Source organism: Metschnikowia bicuspidata (genome assembly GCF_001664035.1).
Source record: "Metschnikowia bicuspidata var. bicuspidata NRRL YB-4993 chromosome Unknown METBIscaffold_2, whole genome shotgun sequence".
Classification (NCBI taxonomy): domain Eukaryota; kingdom Fungi; phylum Ascomycota; class Pichiomycetes; order Serinales; family Metschnikowiaceae; genus Metschnikowia; species Metschnikowia bicuspidata.
Genome location: NW_017387732.1, coordinates 829,148 through 847,999, shown reverse-complemented (window position 1 = coordinate 847,999; position 18,852 = coordinate 829,148). Strand labels below are relative to the sequence as shown.

Sequence of the window (18,852 nt, the reverse complement as noted above, 5' to 3'; positions counted from 1 at the left end):
GTCCTAGCAAATATGGACACACTTATGAATGTCCACCAAACTTTTGAGGGAAAAGGGCTTGTTGATAAAATCTTCCTGTTGATTTCAGGCGAGGTGTTTTGTTGAGTATTTCTGTATGGAATGAGAGGTGCGAGGCGAGCCATGGTGCGAAGAGTAGTCCACGAAATGTATTTCCGGCTGCGAAAAATATAAAGCTTTGCAGTAACCATGTAGTCAAGTTGGATATAACGCAATGGGCTTGGGAAAAAATGGGCTGTAGGGTGTGAATCTTATTTTTCTACTGACCATGCATTCACCTACTTTGAAAGGCATCATTTTGAGTTTGTGAGCACGGCCAGAAATGCAAAATGAAGACTGTTAGTTCGTCTTCGCGGGATGCTTAATTTTCAAGCCTAAAGAATGTGAGGGAAGGAATTCATAAATGCACGGACGGCCAGGTTTCGAGTCACTGAAGATTAACTGGCACTGCGGGGCCCAATCCTAGTTCACTGAATTGCAGATCCACGCGAATACATTGATCCCTGACCCTGATCTTGGGTCTTGAATGAACGAAGACTGAAATAGCTATTATCACATAAGTGGGAACTTGATAAGCTTTTTGGATTATTGCATCAAATATGAAGATACCAGTCTGAGACTATAAATGTTTTCCGACGAGGCCAATTGCTTCAGATAGTTTGACGCAAGATATCTCGAATTATCAATACAACATGCAACTATTCCCATTAATTGTCACCAATACAGGATTATCATGGAGATTAAAAAAATCATGATTGAATTAGCTATCTCTGTTCCTCAAAAAAATCCAGAATTACTTTAGGATATAGTGAGACTATTCAATGGAAATGTTGGAATATGTGTAGACGAACCCTATTTGCACCTTTGAACCAAAAACAAATTTACAACTGCGGAGCCGAGTTAAAAAAACAAGCACTGAGAACAAATCGGCGGCTTCTGTTATTTCTAAAGAATCAAAAAGTCCCAGGAAATTACTTTTGGTTATATTTCTCATTTGTAGTCTTTAAAGCTAAAACAACTTAGTTAACACATCTCAATCTTCACGCCATTTAATTCATCACCAATGACCCGGGAAATTTGATGCGGGCATCGTTATTATGTACATACCCACATACTGCCTCAATATCATAGTTATTTCAAAAGGGAAAAAGCCAGGTCGCACATTTACTTAACAGAACAGAATTGTGGCTGTGTGGACTCTATTCGAAGTGAAAAAATGCGGCCAATCCCAAAATCTTTATCAGAGAATATCATTTGCTTGATCAAACGTATATTACATTATACTTGCACTAGGGTGAGACCTCCCATTGACTTTCTTTCGTACTCTCCCCCAAATTCTAGAAAAGCCTGCCCAGCAAAGACTGTAGGCCTTGAAAATCATGAAAAGATGAAATATGCACTATGGGCCAGTTGAAAGTTTCATTGTCCATGTTTCATAATATAATTGAATCAATTATCGTAAATAAGAAATCACAAATTGACAGCCTGTCTGAGGTGCCATCCCAGCTGTTCTCTCAGACTTCTCTTCACTGAATTAGCGTTATGAGCTTGATAATATTAGGCTGTTGTCTTCATTTCCTGAAAAATTTGCCTCACAGTACATCACTGAATTGCTTTGCGTACTAACAGCTCAATTTGCAACACCTACGCACTCTAGCCGTTTCACCCCATGACCTATTTGATTAGCACCGTTTGTCATCACAAATATCTACTCGATCCAAAATTCCGCCTGCACACTTTCATCGGATACCAATATCGAGCGTTATAATCGTCTACTACTTCAAACAATACAGCTGGAGTCAGTCAATCAGCACAAATTACTGAAAAATGCTATCAATTTTCATTATCAGTCACTCAATCGATCACAAGATTAAGTCACTTATCTGAATTGTGTAATACATCACATCAATACTACAGTATATTACTCAATTGTTTACTGTAACTCATCACTACAACTGGACACCTGTATCGAAAATTACTATCAATCACTTAATCCGTCACCACAATTAATTAATTACCACAATGCGTCATTACATTCAAGCATACTTCTACACCTCACCATTCAATCCTCTTATTCCACACTATATATTACCATCCAGTCCAACCTTTATACTCAATGGACTGTAATGATGCATTGTGGAGAAATATCAATTTGCTCTTCATCCAACCAGAATTCTTTTTCCAAGCATGACAAGTTCTCGTGCTTCTTTCCTTTTATACTCATATAATGGGTTAGCTTCCTCATGAATTTTGCTTTAGAGTTGTTTTAGATCACGTGTCTGATGATAAGGGTACAAAAAACATAAGCCTATGATTCCAGTATCTTGGCTTGTATAAGGGTTTTTTTTGAGATCATCGAAACAATAGCTGGAGATTAAGTCCGAATTCCAAATACTTTTACAAATTTCTCGTTGCATAGGAAAATCTCAGATTTAGGCTCTCAAACATGTCTTTATCTATCACACGGCAAAATGCTTTACTGCATTTTGTATGCTGCTGAACCTACTTGCTCACACATTTCAAAATAGCTCTGGGTTTGATACTCTGAAGATCAAATGTTCTTCCATGCTGACAATAAAATTTGCTAGTCTAAGCCCTGGTTGGGCGAAAAATCAAAAGTCAAAGAAATTTTGGCACTTGGCGAAAATTATAGACGAGAGGAAAAGCTCACAAAAAAGTCGTGGAATTGAGCAATTAAACTGAAGCAATTATAGCACACAACTAGACATGAACTCTTCTCTACGATTTCAGCTTTCAGCAGCGGTAAAATTTTTTCTTAACTACGCACCTAGTAACAACGATTCGTATCTTTTTTCAACACAAGTGCGAAGTACCTTGTTCGCAAAGACAACAAAAGAACAAATAAAATATAACAAAAAAATAACCTCTGGGACTCAGTAGTTGGTATCATCAACGTTGATATTATCGCTGGGAAAACCAGAAATGCTCCCAATTGTCAAAGACTAAGAGGAGGGACGCGTAGTGGGCACTTTAGGAAACTCAGTTACACATCTGCATTTGGATGGGCGGCTTGCTCCCAAAACACTCATCCAGTACTGCAATGTACTGCCATAATCATCCAGCAGCAAACGAAAAGCAGCACCCCAATACCCTTTGCCAATGTTTAGAGTGATGATCGGCTCGGCTGTCCCGAAAATTGATAATATGCCTGTGTCTTCAGAATACACGAGTTTTTCAGTGCTTTCAATAACAGTATCAAGTATGATCTTGTTGTCTTCACTCCAACCCACAACTTCGATTGAGGGAATAGTAGCCAAGGGCGATTTCAATCCAGAAATTCTGACTTCTGAGTCAGACTCCAAGTAAATAATTTGGTCAAATGGACTGATGTAATCGTAATACCTGAGCAGAAAGTCTAAAATCGAACCAGTGCCCACAGTAATACAGCCATGCTTTTCGATGTTCTTAGGTATCTTCCAAGAAGTGTTATACAAGCAGATGGATCCGGAATTTTTGAGAATGGAATGTCGGTGTGTTGTTGACCCCAAGTTCAATTGAAGTTTATCCCCAGAAGCTCTTTTGAAAACCATCATGCCCTTGTTAGACAATATCTCGCTTGCTCTTATACTCAAGGCACGGGAGTGATTTCCGGAATCTCCAAAAAACATATCACCATTATTGAATACGTTTGTATAGTAAATCAGAACTCGAGGCTCGGATTCGGCTAATAAGGAGTCAAGGGTAAAATTTGCAAAATTCAAGAATAAATCTCCGCCCATGTCTAATTCGACACTTGACTTATCGAAGTTTATAATGTAGAAATCACCGTCAAACGTAACCGATCCGTCGGTTCTAACAAAGGCACTGTTTACAATAGCAAAATAGGCATCGATCAGAATACCAAAGCCTCCAATTATTATATCTTGAGACCTCATAATTGTATTTTCCTGAATGAACAAATTATGATACTCAATAGCCAATGCAAACACCAGACTAAGGCAAAACGAAAATATGGCTATCGCGGCGCGAATGTCCATTTTCATAGTGTAGAAGACGAAAGATTTTTATGAATAACTGAATGAAATAGCAAGAAGTTTGTGTGGTATTAGACTGGCTTCCTTCTTATGCCACAAAATGATAACTGGAAAGATGGCTGTTTCTTTAATTATTGAGGCGTTAGTTTCTACTTAAATACTTGTAACCTTGTGGATGACTGCGCCCACATATGGTTTTTGCATTCCCATTCTTTGCCTTCAAGGATGACAATAAAAGCATTCTAGCATTTACATTGTTCTCACGAAATTGATGACACTAATGCAAAACGGCTTGAGTCCAAACTTGGGCAGACAAGCACACTAAGAGGGAGCCAACTATACATAACTTAAATTTCCCAGACGAAAATTTCTACCTTCAAAAGCTTTTTTATACTTCAGTCTGGGACATCAGATTCGAAGTTCATGGAGATTCTGGGATGCATTTTTCCTTCAAATGCCGGACCTCACATTAGATGATTCCGATTGAAATCATTCGCCATATCAAGCAGGTTCTGCTTTATTCTGTATCAATCTCCTTACACGAGATACTTTGAATTACAACAAGAGGACCGATATTCTTGTGATCCTAGTTTGTTCAACTTATTATGCGCCGGGCATTATGGGCAGTACTTACCGTGCACGCTGTATGATCGTCTAATGATTCAAACATGAACCCGATTGCTACGCTTTGCCGTATAAGTGAGTCTTCCCACACAAACTTAAATATGTGAGCTATATTTGACTGAAATGTATGAAGCTCGCCACTCCTGCCGACCTGGGTATACCTTTTTTAAGTCGAATTTTCATAAAGCTGGCATTGAAACTGTAGGCAGTATGTATGCCAGTATCAACACCTTGTACGGTTTTTTTGAGGGAAGAGGGGCTGTGCTATTTACATTTAGAAGGAGTGCATGAAAGGACAAAACTATTCCCGGGGAAAGAATAGGGCTTGAGCCGGCTTATATGTCTCGTAGGAGCATGAGAATCATTCTCTTGAACACCTCTCCGGTTTTGATCCGGTCATGATAGTTTCAGATGAGAGCAAGGTCATTGAAGGAAAAACCAAGGAAAAGAAACTTTTCTGGCTTTAAAGTAACTGCAGGGACTTCTTGGGACATATACGTGCATATAATCACTCAAAAAAGCAGAGATTCAGATCAGCCTCATATATCTGACCAAGTGGATCAAATAAGGAAGTACCTGGAAACAAAAAGAGCACTCTATGAGCTTTCGACAAGACACCGGCGGGCCTAACAAGTGCATATATCAGTTTCAGGCTGATAGCAGGGTCCTGGCACTGACTCAAGCACTATGGCGAAGTACCATTTCCAATGAACTTTTAACAATGATGCCTGTGTTACCTACCAGATGTGACTGCTTCCAAGACACGTTAATAATATCGAGCCTAGGTCTGAAAGACCCAACCCTACATACTTCACTGGCTCTACTTCCACAGTTGTTCGTTTATCTTCTTTCTGATCAAGCGTGAGTGACTTCTGCTATATATTTGATTATATTTCGGGCAGGTTTATGATTGTGGAGTTGCATGCGCCACCAAGGACCGAGGAAAGAAGAAGAACATGAAAACCTGGTAATTTCATATTATGTGATTAAGCCCCCAGACACAGTCCCGGTGTTCTTGCACAGAAAGTTACGCTGTCAAATACACTCGGCCCAAAATTACATCCACCAAATTGAAATCAATGATATCAACGCTTTCAAGATTTTTGCATATTAACTGAAATCCCCCCATCGGGTTGTGATCACGGTTCATCCACCAAAGATTGATTCTGAGCCCTTCAAGGCGAAACTCTTAATTAATGTTGCATTGCAGAACTGGACATTGTCTGGCATCTTGCTCAATGATGCTCATCTCGAGATACCTTTCACCGTATAAGACACCCCTCTTTCCAGATATTATCATACAAAGGCCCCGATTATCGTCCAGATAAATATGACACTAGGAGCCTGTGAAATCACATTGTATGGCAGCGGTCAAAGATATGCCTAGGTGGGTGAGGGTCACGAAGCAATACAAGCGGACTGCGTGTCCTGCCACTGGTCTTTGATTTTTTCGTCTTTCTTGGGGGAACATGACCATAGAGTAAAGTAAATAAGTTCAAAAACCTGAAACAGCTCCCACATACGTACCCAGTGTCGGAACTCGGCCCGTCGTCTTTCGCTAGCCACTATACGAACTTTTGCATCTGTTGCGGATACTACGCCATTGATATGAGATAAGTGTCCTGTAGTTGTCGTCTCAAGAGCTAGCTGGAGGGACTTAAGGAGCTCATCTGCTTCGACTCGCCACGTCTCCCAGTGCATCTTGCTGAACTTAAGCATATCATCAAACGGAGGAAAAGGAACTAGCAGGGATTGCCTCAGTAATGGCGAGTGAGGGGGCAAAAGCTCAAATCTGAACGTCTCAGGGAATTTTAATTGAAGGGGTCTCAGTCAGTTCAAACATTCTTAAGTCCGTTGGGATATGGCGCCATGGAGGGTGATAGGAATTCAGTTTGCTCTACTTTTTTTTGACCACCAAGGAGTCGAGTTTCCTGGGAATGCAGCTCTGAGTGGGTGGTGAATTCCATCCAAAGCTAAATATTGGCGAGAGCCTGACAGCGAACAAGTACAGTAATGGATATATGCAAAGCACTTTGAAAAGAGAGTGGAAAAGTACGTGTAGTTGCTGAAAGGAAAGGGCTTGCAAGCAGACACTACCTTCGTGTTAGGCCGAGGAGAAGTTAAAAAAAAAAAGGAAATGTAGTTGTCGAGTATTGCAGACCTTGTCCACACCTTCCATCTCATCCCGAGGCCTGGGGATTTATCTCGGATGCTGGCGTAATGGCTGCAAGTCGCCCGTCTTGAGACACGGACCAGGAGTCTAACGTCTATGTGAGTGTTTGAGTATCCAAAACCGAAGGAGTCCAGGCTTTTTAGGATTTTTGCCAACTTGTCGATTGGAGCCAACATTTCATCTAAGCTCATGGATCTGGCAAAGCTGAGCTCCCACCAGTATTAGCAAGACTCGAGGATTGTGCGCCCTCAGGGTTGGGGTTTGCTTGGCTACCAGGATTTTACAAATCGACTGGGCCTACCCGTTAAGGCTGAGCCTTCTATGAGCCTATCTGTTTATAGTCAAGAGGCAAACACCAGCCCGTTTTAATATCGTTGGCTGCGGCCATGCCATGGAGAACACACTGATGCCTGTCTGATCGCTTAGTTTTGTAGGGCCATAGTGGGCGAAGCTGTGGAACTGCCGTCTTTTGAAAGCTTTCTATCGAAACCACCAACACCACACCACTGCACCTCAGTCCACTTGGCACCAGCCAGCGAGGTCACAGCACCGCCTGCCGTGGCCCCATTACTATAGCCAATATTGTAGCCAATATTGTAGCCAGCCATTATTGTAGTCATCCTCATAGCCATCCTCATAGCCATTATTATACCCCATTATTATACCCCATTATTATACTCCATTAATAGACCCGATTAATAGACCCCCTCATACCCCATCCTTATAGCTATCTTTACATCCATCCATATAGCCCTCACCATTTATAATACCCGTTATTATACACCCTTATACCTATTACCAATTATTAAACGCATCCTTAAACGCATCCTTTAACATATCTTTACACGCATTCTCAAACGCATCCTTTGACATATCTTTAAACGCATTCTGAAACGCATCTTTATAGCCATCTTTATATCTTTATAGTCATCCTTATATCCATTCTTACACCCATCTTTATATCCATTATTATACCCATCTTCTTATCCTTACTTATACCAATTATTACCCCTTATACCCATTACCACTTATTACACCCATCCTTATAGTCATCTTATAGCCATCCTCCTACTTTTTATTATACCCCCTTCTACCCATCCTCACATCCAACGTTATACCCAGTCATGTCCCCATCATTATGCCCACCCTTATACCCATCGTTATACCCATTATTAACCATGCTAAAACCCATTATTAGCCATGCTTATAGCCATGCTTATAGCCATGCTTATACCCGTTCTTACACCCGCATATTAACCCATCCTTACACCCATCCCTATACCCAATATTATGCCATCTTTATACTCATCCTTACACCCATCCTTATACCCACTATTATCCATGCTCATACCTATCTTCACATCCATCCTTCTACCTATTATTACACCCATCCTCACATCATCCTCACATCATCCTCACGTCATCCTCACATCGTTCTCACGCCCATTCCACACCCATTCTTACCCCTGCCGTCATACCCGCCCTCACACCGCCCCCACACCCAGGCCCACCACGCCCGGCACCAAAACACCAAAACACCGCGCCCACAAGCAAAACACAAACACTGCCAAACCACCTCTTCTTCCCCACGCGCACTTCCCTCCACCACGCGCTCTTTTCGATCCCACGCCTTTTTCATCCCGCACCCTTTTCTCTCCTTTCCACACCTTTTCTCACCTTTCCACACCTTTTCTCACCCTTCCACACACCTTTCTACACCACACGTTTCCACGCGTTTCACCACACCACGCCATTTCCCCGCCCATGGTCGACTTGCCCCTGCTCCGCCTGGATCTCTTCTCCGCGGCCCAGACGCTATCCCAGCTCCACCTCTACCACGCCGCCAAATGGGCGCTGGAGGCGCTCGCAGGGCTAGCGGCCACAGAACCGCCCTTACAGCCGCCCGCCATGCTGCTAATCGCCGGCCCGCTGCAGGACCTCCTCCCCCTCACGCTAGCACAAAGCTACTTTGGCTGCAAGGAATTCGAGCGGGCCGCGCACGTGCTCCGCGACTGCGCGGGCGGCCACGCGGTGTTTCTCCGCTTGTACGCGTCGTACCTCAGCGTCGACAAGAAGGCTGCCGAGGACCTGGGCGGGGCCTTGGGCGTGGGCCCCTCCGCAGGCCTGCTAGGCGGGTCTGCGCCGCGCGGCGGCCCCGACGACGGCCTGGACCAGCACAAAGACTTGGCCGACGGGCTCTCGGGCCGACTAGCGGCCATTGTGCTGGAGATCGAGCGGTTCCACGCGCGGCCGGGCACGGCGCCCAACGCGTTTCTCCTCTTTCTCCAGGGCGTCATCTACAACCGGCGCAAGCGCGTCCGCTTGGCCCAGGACCACCTCCTCGCGTCCCTCCAGGCGTTCGCCTACAACTGGAGCTGCTGGCAGGAGCTCGCGCAGACCTTTGCCACGTACGACGAGGCGGCCGCGTTCGTCGAGCGGACGCGGGCCGCGGCGCCCGCGCTTGCCGCCGGCGTGATGTTCCAGATCTTCGAGGTGGTGCTTCTCCAGGAGTTCTACCAGGGCGCGGCGGCCTTCCACGAGAAGATCCGCCCGTTGTGCGACGTGTTCCCGTCGTTCGTGTTCTTGAAGGTGCAGAAGTTCCTCGTCGCGTACCACGGGCTCGACTACCTCCACGCGGAGCAGTTGTTCGACGCGATTCTTCTCCAGGACCCGATGCGCCTCGACGACTTGGACACGTACCTGAACATGTTGTACGTGATGGAGAAGAAGCTGAAGCTCGCGTTCCTCGCGCAGTACACGCTGCAGATCGACAGGTTCCGCGCCGAGACCTGCTGCGTGGTGGCCAACTACCACCTGATGAAGGGCGAGCACGACAAGGCCGTCATGTACTACAAGCGCGCCCTCACCTTGAACCGCGCCTGCCTCAGCGCGTGGACCTTGATGGGCCACGAGTTTGTCGAGCTCAAGAACTCGCACGCGGCCATCGAGTCCTACCGCCGGGCGGTCGACATCAACGCCAAGGACTTCCGCGCCTGGTACGGCCTCGGCCAGGCCTACGAGGTCTTGGACATGCACTTGTACGCCTTGTACTACTACCAGCGCGCCACCAGCTTGCAGCCCACGGACAAGCGCATGTGGCAAGCCATCGGCAACTGCTACGAGAAGATCGACAAGCTAGAAGAGGCCCTCCTGTCCTTCGACAAGGCGCTCGCCATCGAGTCCTTGAGCCGAGCGGGCGACGACGCGGCCGAGCCCGCCAGTGTGGAGCCCCACATCTGCTTCAAGCTCGCCGTCATCTCCGAGAAGTTGGGGAGGACAAAGGACTCCTACAAGTACATGCGCATTTGCTTCGAGCAAGAGTGCGAGTGGGGCGTGACCGATGAGACCTCCAAGGCTCGCCTTTGGTTGGCCCGCCACGCGTTGGAAAACAGGCACTTCGACGACGCCTATGAGCTAGCAAAAGACTTCAATTTCAGCAACGCCCACGACGTCGAAGAGGCTCGCGCCATTGCCAAGGAGGCCCGAAACCGCATGGGGCTGTGACGCGCGTATTTACAGGTGTGTATTATTAAACAAGAAAAAATACTCGTGATGAATTGGTGATGCGATGGTGATCGTGCGGAACTGGCTTGCATGTGGGTGGCTTGTGGAAAGCATTAGAGTCTAGCTGGGGATGGTCCGGGGTTAATCATTGAGTTTTCAACTCTTCTTCTAGTTTGAGCAAGTCGCTGGGCGTTTGGAGCCTGCGGCACACCTCGTCCACAGTGTGCGGCAACGACGTCACAGCACGCTTCAACTCCTCCATGGACAAGCCATTGTTGGCATGAACCCACAAATGGGGCCCTTGTACTGGCAAGTTCTCTTGTTCATAGACCAACCGTGTGCGGTTGATCAAAATGCGGTGCTGCCTGAGGAACACGTCAATGATCTTTTGTAATAGGTAGCACTCAAGATTGTAGTGCGTACTGAATGCATTCAACTTTCTAAATGGCTTCCCTGTCGTAAGAAGCGTGCCGTTTCCGTATAGCTCAGGCAAGCCCAAACGGGCTCTGTAGTTTGCTTTGAGGCCAAGATGGGCAATTGGCCCGTTTCCGTCCGAAACAACTTCGAAGTACTTGGACTTTGAAAACGCTTTTGTGAGCTCTTTGTGGCAGAATCTGATTTTTTCGTTGAGCGAATGCATGACTATCGAATTGCCCTGCGAGTCGGTGTTCCCGGTTATAACTTTGATTGCCTCGGAGGCAACCTTGGCGGAATATGGAGGCAAAGATGCACTGAACACATATGCCGTGGAGTTAATACGTTGGTGATGGACCATGGGCTTGACACCCACACAGAATCCTCCAGAGGAAGCAAACGACGTGGCGAGGGAACCAATGGTGATAGAAATTTCGGACCGGGAGATTCCAAAGTGTTCCGGCGCACCACGACCGCTCGACCCCAAAGTGCCGATGGACAAAGTCTCGTCCAAAAACAAACGGTACTTGTACTTATTCTTGAGCTCAACAATCTCTGGCAATTTGACCACATCACCACTGTACGCAAAGATTCCCTCGCTGATAATGAACCTCCGGCGTAATGGCTTCTGTTTGTTCAAGATGGGATCCAACTCGGACAAGATCTGCTCCAAATGTTCAACATCGTTGTGATCATACCACTCAATATCACATCTACTGACGATCAATGCCTTCTGTATAGCAACGTTGATGCCGGAATCAACCACAGCCAAATCACCTCTCTTCAAAAAGGCGGGGATTACTGAGCCCGCAGTGACAAAGTCCTGTCCGTAAAGAATGGCTTGCTCGGTCTGCAAATAGCGGGACAAATCTTCTTCTAATCTGACGTGCACATCCTGACTGCCGTAAAAGTTTGGGGGGCCACAAGCCCCGACACCGCTGTTACTGATGGCATCTTTAGCAGCCTTCTTCAAGCGGGTGCTGCAGTTCAAATCGAGAAAGTCCAAACTGGACATGTTGACGACTTTCGATAGCTCGGGGTGCCCCACAAGTTCAACGTGAGAGCTGTTTTCACCCTTCACATGATATTCTTTCAACTGCCAGTGCTCCAAGTCCGAAACAGGGTCGACAAGTGGCGCGGGGTCCCACTCGTCGATCAACTCGTCGATTTCTTTCTGGGAGAATGTGACGATCTCGGCCTTGTTTTCCTTCTTTTTGGACGAGAGGAAGTAATGAACGGCGAAAATGAATAAGGCGAACTCAAACAAGGACCGCAACGGATCATCCTTGTATGACGATTTGATGTATCTCGACACGATCAGTCCGCCAGGAACGTTTTCGAGAAGCGCCAAACAATAGGTGACCTTGAGGCCAAGCTTGGCTTCTAGGAAGTCTAGCGAGGGAGGCAACGACGACACTTCAGATTGGGCAGTCATGGTAGAATAGATGGCGTGGGTGGGTGTGTAAGCGAGGAAAGCGTGCAAGGCAGTCTGTGGTGGCGTTCTTGCGGCGAAATCTCTTTCTGGCTTTCCGTGTTTTTTTCTCGGTAGTTTTCTTAGGCTTTTTCTTGCTTATGGCTCGTAGGTACGCGCGCCAGAATCTCACGGGTGTCTGGATGTCGCCCTCGGCACCAGATATTGTCCTGCATGGGGACGCCGTGGACACAGGCCCGGGACAACGGCGCGTTCGTGCTTCCAGACTGTCTCACACTCGAGCCCCTATAAACAGGCCCGTGCTGCACCAAGCCTATATTTGCTCGCTTTCTGGGCACTCCCCTTGGAACCGCCTGGATTGGGAAGTTCTATTGATGCTAGACAAACTTTCTTTTAGGCCATGTAGGAATGGGAAACCGTAGATCACATCACTTGTACTGGCCTCGACAGTACTTGTAGGAGCTTGCCAAGAGCAGAGAAGACCCGAGAAACTCAAAGCACCGTTGCAGACATCTCAAGCACCGTTGCAGGCCCGATGAGATGCCTCAATCCCAGTTTGCCTGGACTCATGGCTTCTAGGGCAAGAAGATTCTGCTCATGCCCTCCACGTCTTGGCGACAGCAGACACACCCTTTCATTCCCTTGGCGACGAGGCTGACGCGGCATCCTTCACAGATGGCGAGACATTTGCACGGCCAAGTGATGAGGGTCCGCGGTTCGGTTTGGCAAATCACGCAGGCCATCCTCGGGTCGATGTCGTCGTACCCGTCATGCAGCGTGGCCCGCTCTTCCCTTTCCATCTGAGACTTGCGCTGCGCCACAATGAGCGCGAGAAGCTCCTGGTGCTGGGTTTGGGCGATGTTCTTGGCAGCGAGGGCCCTGTAGCGCGCCCGGGTCATGATGCCGCGCTCGGCGTAGTTGTATTTGAGATGGTGCTGCAAGACGTCTCTGTCTTCGCAGAGCTCGATCAAGGTGTCGGGCGTCATGAGCTCACCAACCGCGGACGAGGCCGCTTCGCAGGGGCCGCGAGGTGGGCCACGGGCCGAGACGGAGGCGACGTCGGAGAGCTCTGCATCCGAGTCGAGCTCGGAGTCGTCGGTGTCCGCCGAGAGCGCGAAGTCAGGCGACTCGTCGATCTCGTCCCAGTCCTGGACGGTGTGTTTTTCGGCGGCCAGGGCGGCCAGAGCGGCGAGGCGTTCTTCGGTCTCGAGAATGTGTCTGACGAAAGGCGGGACGCGGCTGCGCGGCACGAGCCCTTGGCCAGCGTCGTGGGCCACGCGGCGGGCGCTGAGGCGACGCACAAGCCACTGTTTCGGGGAGTGGTAGAGCACATGCAAGACGCCCCACTTCACGAGCTGGCCAAAGCGCCACCAGGTCTCGGCGACGAAGAGGACGCGAAGCTTGATGGTGCTCACGCGCGGGGCCCGGGCGGGGGCCCCGCCGGCGCCGTTGAGCCAGTGCTGGGGCGGGGTCTTGATGACGTTGTCGTACCCCAAGACGCGGGGCTCGGCGGGCCCGCGGAGGGCGCCGTGCGGGTCGCTGGCCGGGTTCCCGGGCACGCTGAGCGCGTGCGCAAGCAGGTCCCACAAGCCCTGCTCGGCCCAGGTGCGGCGCGGCGCGGGAACGTAGCTGTAGGCCAGGAAGTAGCTGGCCTTGCCCGCGTGGGTCACGGCCACCATGCCCAAGTTGATGGCCGCGGTGTAGAAGTCCTGCGAGAGGCTGAGGCCAAGGTGGTCTGCGAGCAGCGAGCCGTCGCGCGGGGCGTCGGCGAAGAACTGCGCCACGTTGAGCTCGTCCACGCGGGCGCCCTTGGTGAGCACCGCGAGAACAAGCACCGCGGCGCACACGCCCACGACGGCCAAGGTGGCCACGAGCGCCAAGTACGTGAGCGCGATCTCCAGCGGCATGTCGAACACGCGGCCGCCCGGGAGGTGCGTGCAGAAGTACCACACGAAGACCGCGCTGAGCACGGTCAGCGGCACGAGGCGGTACCTGTTCGCGTAGAGCACGGCGCCCGCGTGGCTGCAGACGTGGTCCGCGAGCGCAAAGAGACACACGGCCAAGACCTGCTCCGAGGGCCGCCGGGCGGCCACGTGGGCGCGGGGGAAGAGGAAGCCGGCGCTGGCCTCCTGGAGCGCGAGCGAGAGCTCGAAGAGCGTGAGCCCGCCCTGGAGGAACGGCGGCGCGCGCGCCATGGCCGCGGCAAAGGTCTCGACCACGAGCGAGTAGCTGACCGCGAGGAACACGGGCCAGAGCATGTCGGTGGTGGGCCCGAGCACCACCTCGTCGCGCGGCATGCGCATGTATCTGTCGTGCGCGTACACGGCCGGGTCGTACGCGAAGTAGCGCTGCGGCACCCACCGGGCAAGCCGGCACGCGGTCTGCGGGTCGCCGAAGCGGCCGTGCACGCCGAGCGCCACCAACACGTTGCACGCCTGCCGCGCTAGGAGCACCACGGCCAGGAGCCGCAAGAGCGCCAAGCCCACGCCCTGCGGCACCGGCAGCCGCCGCAACAACGACCACGGGCCGCCGCCGCGCGCCGCGCGTGTCCCGGCGCCGGCCAGCGACGCGATCGCCGCGGTCCGGTTGAGAATGAGCGCCACGAAAAAGGTCGAGATGCCGTACACGGAAAACGCGTACGCGGCAATGCTGCCGAAGCGGTCCCAGCGCACACTGCGGGCGTCCAGCAGCGCGCTCTGGGCCGCCACGGCGTCGCCGAAAAGCAGGATGCTTTGCGAAAGCCTGCCGAACAAGCCGGCGGGTGTTTCGAAGGAGCCGTTGGGCCAGGCCGCGGTCACGTGCGCCGGCGCCGTGGCGTTGGCGGGCGGGCGGAGATTTGCGGATGAGGCCATGTTGCGGTCAGTGGCGAGGCCTGAGGGGGTTTTGAGGCCGGATTTGGGCGGGGTGGTGTGGGGTTGGGGCGGCTTTTGGCTGGTCTGGGGGGGTTTGCCGCCGGAGGGGGAGGAGTTGACAGTTGACGGGAGGCGCGCTCAGTCACGTGACGCGGGGCGCGGCGCGGGCCGGGTTTTGTTGCAGTCCTTTTTATTTAATGGCCCTTTTATTAGATGGCCCTTTTCCATGGTCGCGCGCCGGCCGCCGGTTGGCCCGTCCTTGGCCATTGTTTCAAAGACAAGGGGTTGTGAATGGATAAATGACGGGAAGTGGGCTTTGTAAGCTTAGATCACAAAAGACCATTGCCCTTCTGCTCGGGGAGGGGGCGGGTCACGGAGTGGATGATCCTTTATTAATGGATGTATATAGATGACAGATGGGTATATACAGCATAGATTAGGGAAAGATTTTTGTGGTGAGTTTACGTAGGATGAGTAGAAAACCTATTGATAAAGTAGGAATAATCAAGCATACATTAAGAAAAGTACAAGCGGAAGTCAAGGACATGAGGAGTTTCAATACCACCAGTTAATCCTTTAGTTCGTTTCATTTGATATGCATTTGATATGAAGCAGAACAGAGCAGCAAAGCACCCAAGAAAGGAGAACGAGAATTAGCTCCAGTCAGAAATTATAATTCTCCAATAAAATGATAGATAGAGGGGTGAGACGATGCAAGGAGTGTTATGATATGGTGTAGACCAGTTATGAACATATGCAATATGTTGTTCAATGCAGATATACCTCAAGGACGTTCATAACCCTTTGCTTCATAACTTCGGGTTCGGGTGGATATCCCGCCCTGGGTGAAATATAGAATATGTCAAATTTATTGGGTTTATCATATTTATCCTATTTATACCTCTTGGTAAGATAAGATATGATGTAAATATATAGCATCTTTTAAATGACTAGAAAATAAATCACACAAATCCTAAGCTTGAATTTTTCAAGTTCAAGTATAACAAGAGTGATTACACCGCTTAAAGGAGAAGTAGCTAAACAATAAAGAGGAACCCATTAGACCTAAAATTAAACCACCTCAGGTGAAAGGTAACCAGCCATGATATCAGCACTCAAACGTAAATCGAAAGATAATGCTTTAGAACTATAAGATCATGTTTTTATTAAAGCTAAAGCCGGTACCAAAGCTATATGTGCTTCGGTAGGTACAAATAAATTAAAGAAGTTTAGTCCTTGTGCATTTGAATCTAATGTAGTTAAACATCATCATGATGTTACACTTAATGCTATTATACCTACGGTTTGAGCTGGCATAGCAAATGAATAAAATATGACAGATACTAAACCAGCTATAAAAATTTAATTAAATAATGAGAATATAAATGGAAAATATATTTCACCTCTTGGACCGACTTGACTACGTACTATATTTAGTACTCTATCATATATTGATAATATACTTAATCCTCATCTTGTTGAATTTTTACTTTCTGATATGATTTTATAATAGAAACTTATTATTCCTGATACTGATATCAGAAATAATTTGTTGTACTTATTATTGATGAATTATTTATTGATGAATTATTAATTGATGTTCTTATTTCAAATTGCTCTAATGCAAAATAGATCATTCCTTTCCTCCCTTTATTTTATGAGGTCCTCTAGGCAAAGGCCGCTTGATCGCTATGATGTCTTTTTTACCTTATACTTTTGCTATTATCACCTTGAAAATGTTATTTTACTTTTGATGGTAATATATAGCGACATGCTAGATATTTTTACTGATATTATTCCTGATAGTAGTATATGTTTAAATTTGAATGGTTTTGATTGTGGCTATTACTTTTATTTTGATACTTCATAATTTAAAAACTTCCGATTGAAGAGACTTGAGCCCCCCTAATTATACATCCAATGTATGGACGTTACCAATTACGCAACAATCTGTTTTGGATCTAGATTTTATTTCACTCCTTTTCTACCTTTTTTTCCTTTATCATAATACCTTCTTCTTCTTGAAATCACCCAGAATATTGAGAGAATCGAACTCTACAACTAATTTGCAATAAATTTGTATATCTTGTTGTACAATATTTTTTAACACATCTGATTATATTCTGATGTATATAAGCTTGAAGTGAATATATAAGCAACCCTATATCTTAATGATCTGCTCTTTTATACATACATTAATTAAAAGTGCCTAATTTAACATTAGCGTTTAGTTTAATACTTGCATTATCTTTCTAATTGGTATTTCTCTCTTACCTGTGGTGAAATTGGGTGTGATCTATGAGATTGGCTCATGGGGCATTGTTTCATGGAATCTGGCCAGGGTGATTATTAGACTGTCCTAGTAAAAAATCACAATCATACAAATAAAAGTGTAAATCCAACAGTCATTAATCTTCAAACAAGAAATACGAATGCATGATATGCAATCTGAATTTCCCGGTTTACCCACTGGGCTGGTGGTTCGTGTGTGTGTGAATTGATGTAGAAGAATTTTGGATTACCAATCTGTCCAGTGAATGTTATTGGTGGTTTGGCCTGATACGATCTTTTTTTCTGTTTCGATTGAGCACTCGGGAATTTTCCCATCTTTGCAGCATAAAGTCTGGGGTTCACCTTGGTCCGAATAATCTTTCGAGGAAATATTTTCGAAATTATCCTAGTTAGTGTTAGCTGCCCCATGCTGCCTAGTGACGTTCTGTGTATATCGGCTGAATTCCGCCTTTATGGCCAATTAATCTCGGGATGTGCGGAGGTGTGGATTGCCCGGTGTGCTGCTCGCACCTCGGTTGCAAAATGCTTCACTTGATATCTCAGGCACAATCTATGGATTCGACCAGAAGGCGAAGATCCAAGATCTGTTTTCAGACTCTACTATCTCATTGGGTAAGCCGTGGACTCAGTGGCTCAATCGACGTTACCGCGTCATGTATTTCTAGACTCGTATATTATGGAGAACAGAATCTCCAGTAGAACAAATGAAACCCATTAATTTTGAAATTCAGTGTGAATGCTAACCATGAAAGTGGGGCCTCTCAGTCTGTTAACATCTCGCAATTGGAGAAAAGTCACCACAGGCATAACTGGCTCGTGGCAGTCAAGCGTTCATGGCGACATTGCTTCTTCGATGTTGGCTCTTCCTATCATACCAAAGAACCCGGCAAGCGTTGGATTGTGGCGGGCCCTAGAGCAAGACTTCTTTCTAACAAGCAGCCCGTGCTGATTTGCTACATGCCGCAGATGGGCAGTGTCATGCCTTGCCACACTCCCGACCTTTTTAGATTGTTCATGTCGTGATCGGTGATATTCTGCTTTCAAGGCACATCCACATTGTGCTCTCGGTACAGTCTTTTGGCATTCCCGCTGACCTTTGACTAGTCTGTTTGCGACTCACAACCCACCCATGGGTCGCATCAAACTCTTTGGCTTGGTAGCACTGTTCAGATCAGGTGATGGTGAACTATAATACAGCTTGTCACTCAGCGTGGTCTTGTGACACTGAGTCTGACTCAAAGACAGGTGTGCAGCTAACTGGTGAGCCACAACCGTTTCTTCACCGTATAGCTCTTGGCTGTGCTGGAACCTTCGACCAAAGACTACTTTTTGCGAGACCTCATATTTCGAGACAGCCTGGAATTGTTTACACGGGACTCATGGGTAAATGCGTTGATTCTGTGTCCAAAGTGTGGATGCGCCTGGATCGCTAGTAATAGACAAACACCAGTGCTTCTAAGTGCTTGCTGGTTTAATTTTGAGATTGAGTACGTCTGCATTGTTGACCGCTCCAGTCAGCCCATTGGTCGGGATGCCTTTTAGGTAAGT

The 18,852-nt window shown here is 47.7% G+C and overlaps 4 protein-coding genes across 4 annotated transcripts, besides 1 other annotated feature; 1 reads left to right on the top strand and 3 right to left on the bottom strand.

Annotated features, from left to right (window-relative positions):
* Positions 1–2,773: 2,773 nt before the first annotated feature.
* METBIDRAFT_31021 (uncharacterized protein) lies at positions 2,774–3,971 on the bottom strand. Its single transcript, XM_018855755.1, has one exon. It carries the CDS (start codon positions 3,912–3,914, stop codon positions 2,982–2,984), a length of 933 nt encoding a protein of 310 aa, XP_018712549.1. The 5' UTR covers positions 3,915–3,971; the 3' UTR covers positions 2,774–2,981.
* A 2,553-nt stretch (positions 3,972–6,524) lies between these two features.
* Positions 6,525–7,001: a sequence feature (Protein overlapping with rRNA (METBIDRAFT_145427, OBA22052.1) was converted to a misc_feature.).
* A 1,573-nt stretch (positions 7,002–8,574) lies between these two features.
* On the top strand, positions 8,575–10,314 carry CDC23 (anaphase promoting complex subunit; the record flags this gene model as incomplete). Its single annotated transcript, XM_018858721.1, has 1 exon — positions 8,575–10,314. The coding sequence occupies one exon, from the start codon at positions 8,575–8,577 to the stop codon at positions 10,312–10,314; it is 1,740 nt and encodes a 579-aa protein (XP_018712547.1).
* A 145-nt stretch (positions 10,315–10,459) lies between these two features.
* METBIDRAFT_77557 (serine C-palmitoyltransferase) lies at positions 10,460–12,163 on the bottom strand (the record flags this gene model as incomplete). Its single annotated transcript, XM_018858720.1, has 1 exon — positions 10,460–12,163. The coding sequence occupies one exon, from the start codon at positions 12,161–12,163 to the stop codon at positions 10,460–10,462; it is 1,704 nt and encodes a 567-aa protein (XP_018712546.1).
* Positions 12,164–12,449: 286 nt separating this feature from the next.
* On the bottom strand, positions 12,450–15,092 carry METBIDRAFT_145446 (putative ubiquitin-protein ligase). Its single transcript, XM_018854517.1, has one exon. It carries the CDS (start codon positions 15,010–15,012, stop codon positions 12,736–12,738), a length of 2,277 nt encoding a protein of 758 aa, XP_018712545.1. The 5' UTR covers positions 15,013–15,092; the 3' UTR covers positions 12,450–12,735.
* Positions 15,093–18,852: the final 3,760 nt, after the last annotated feature.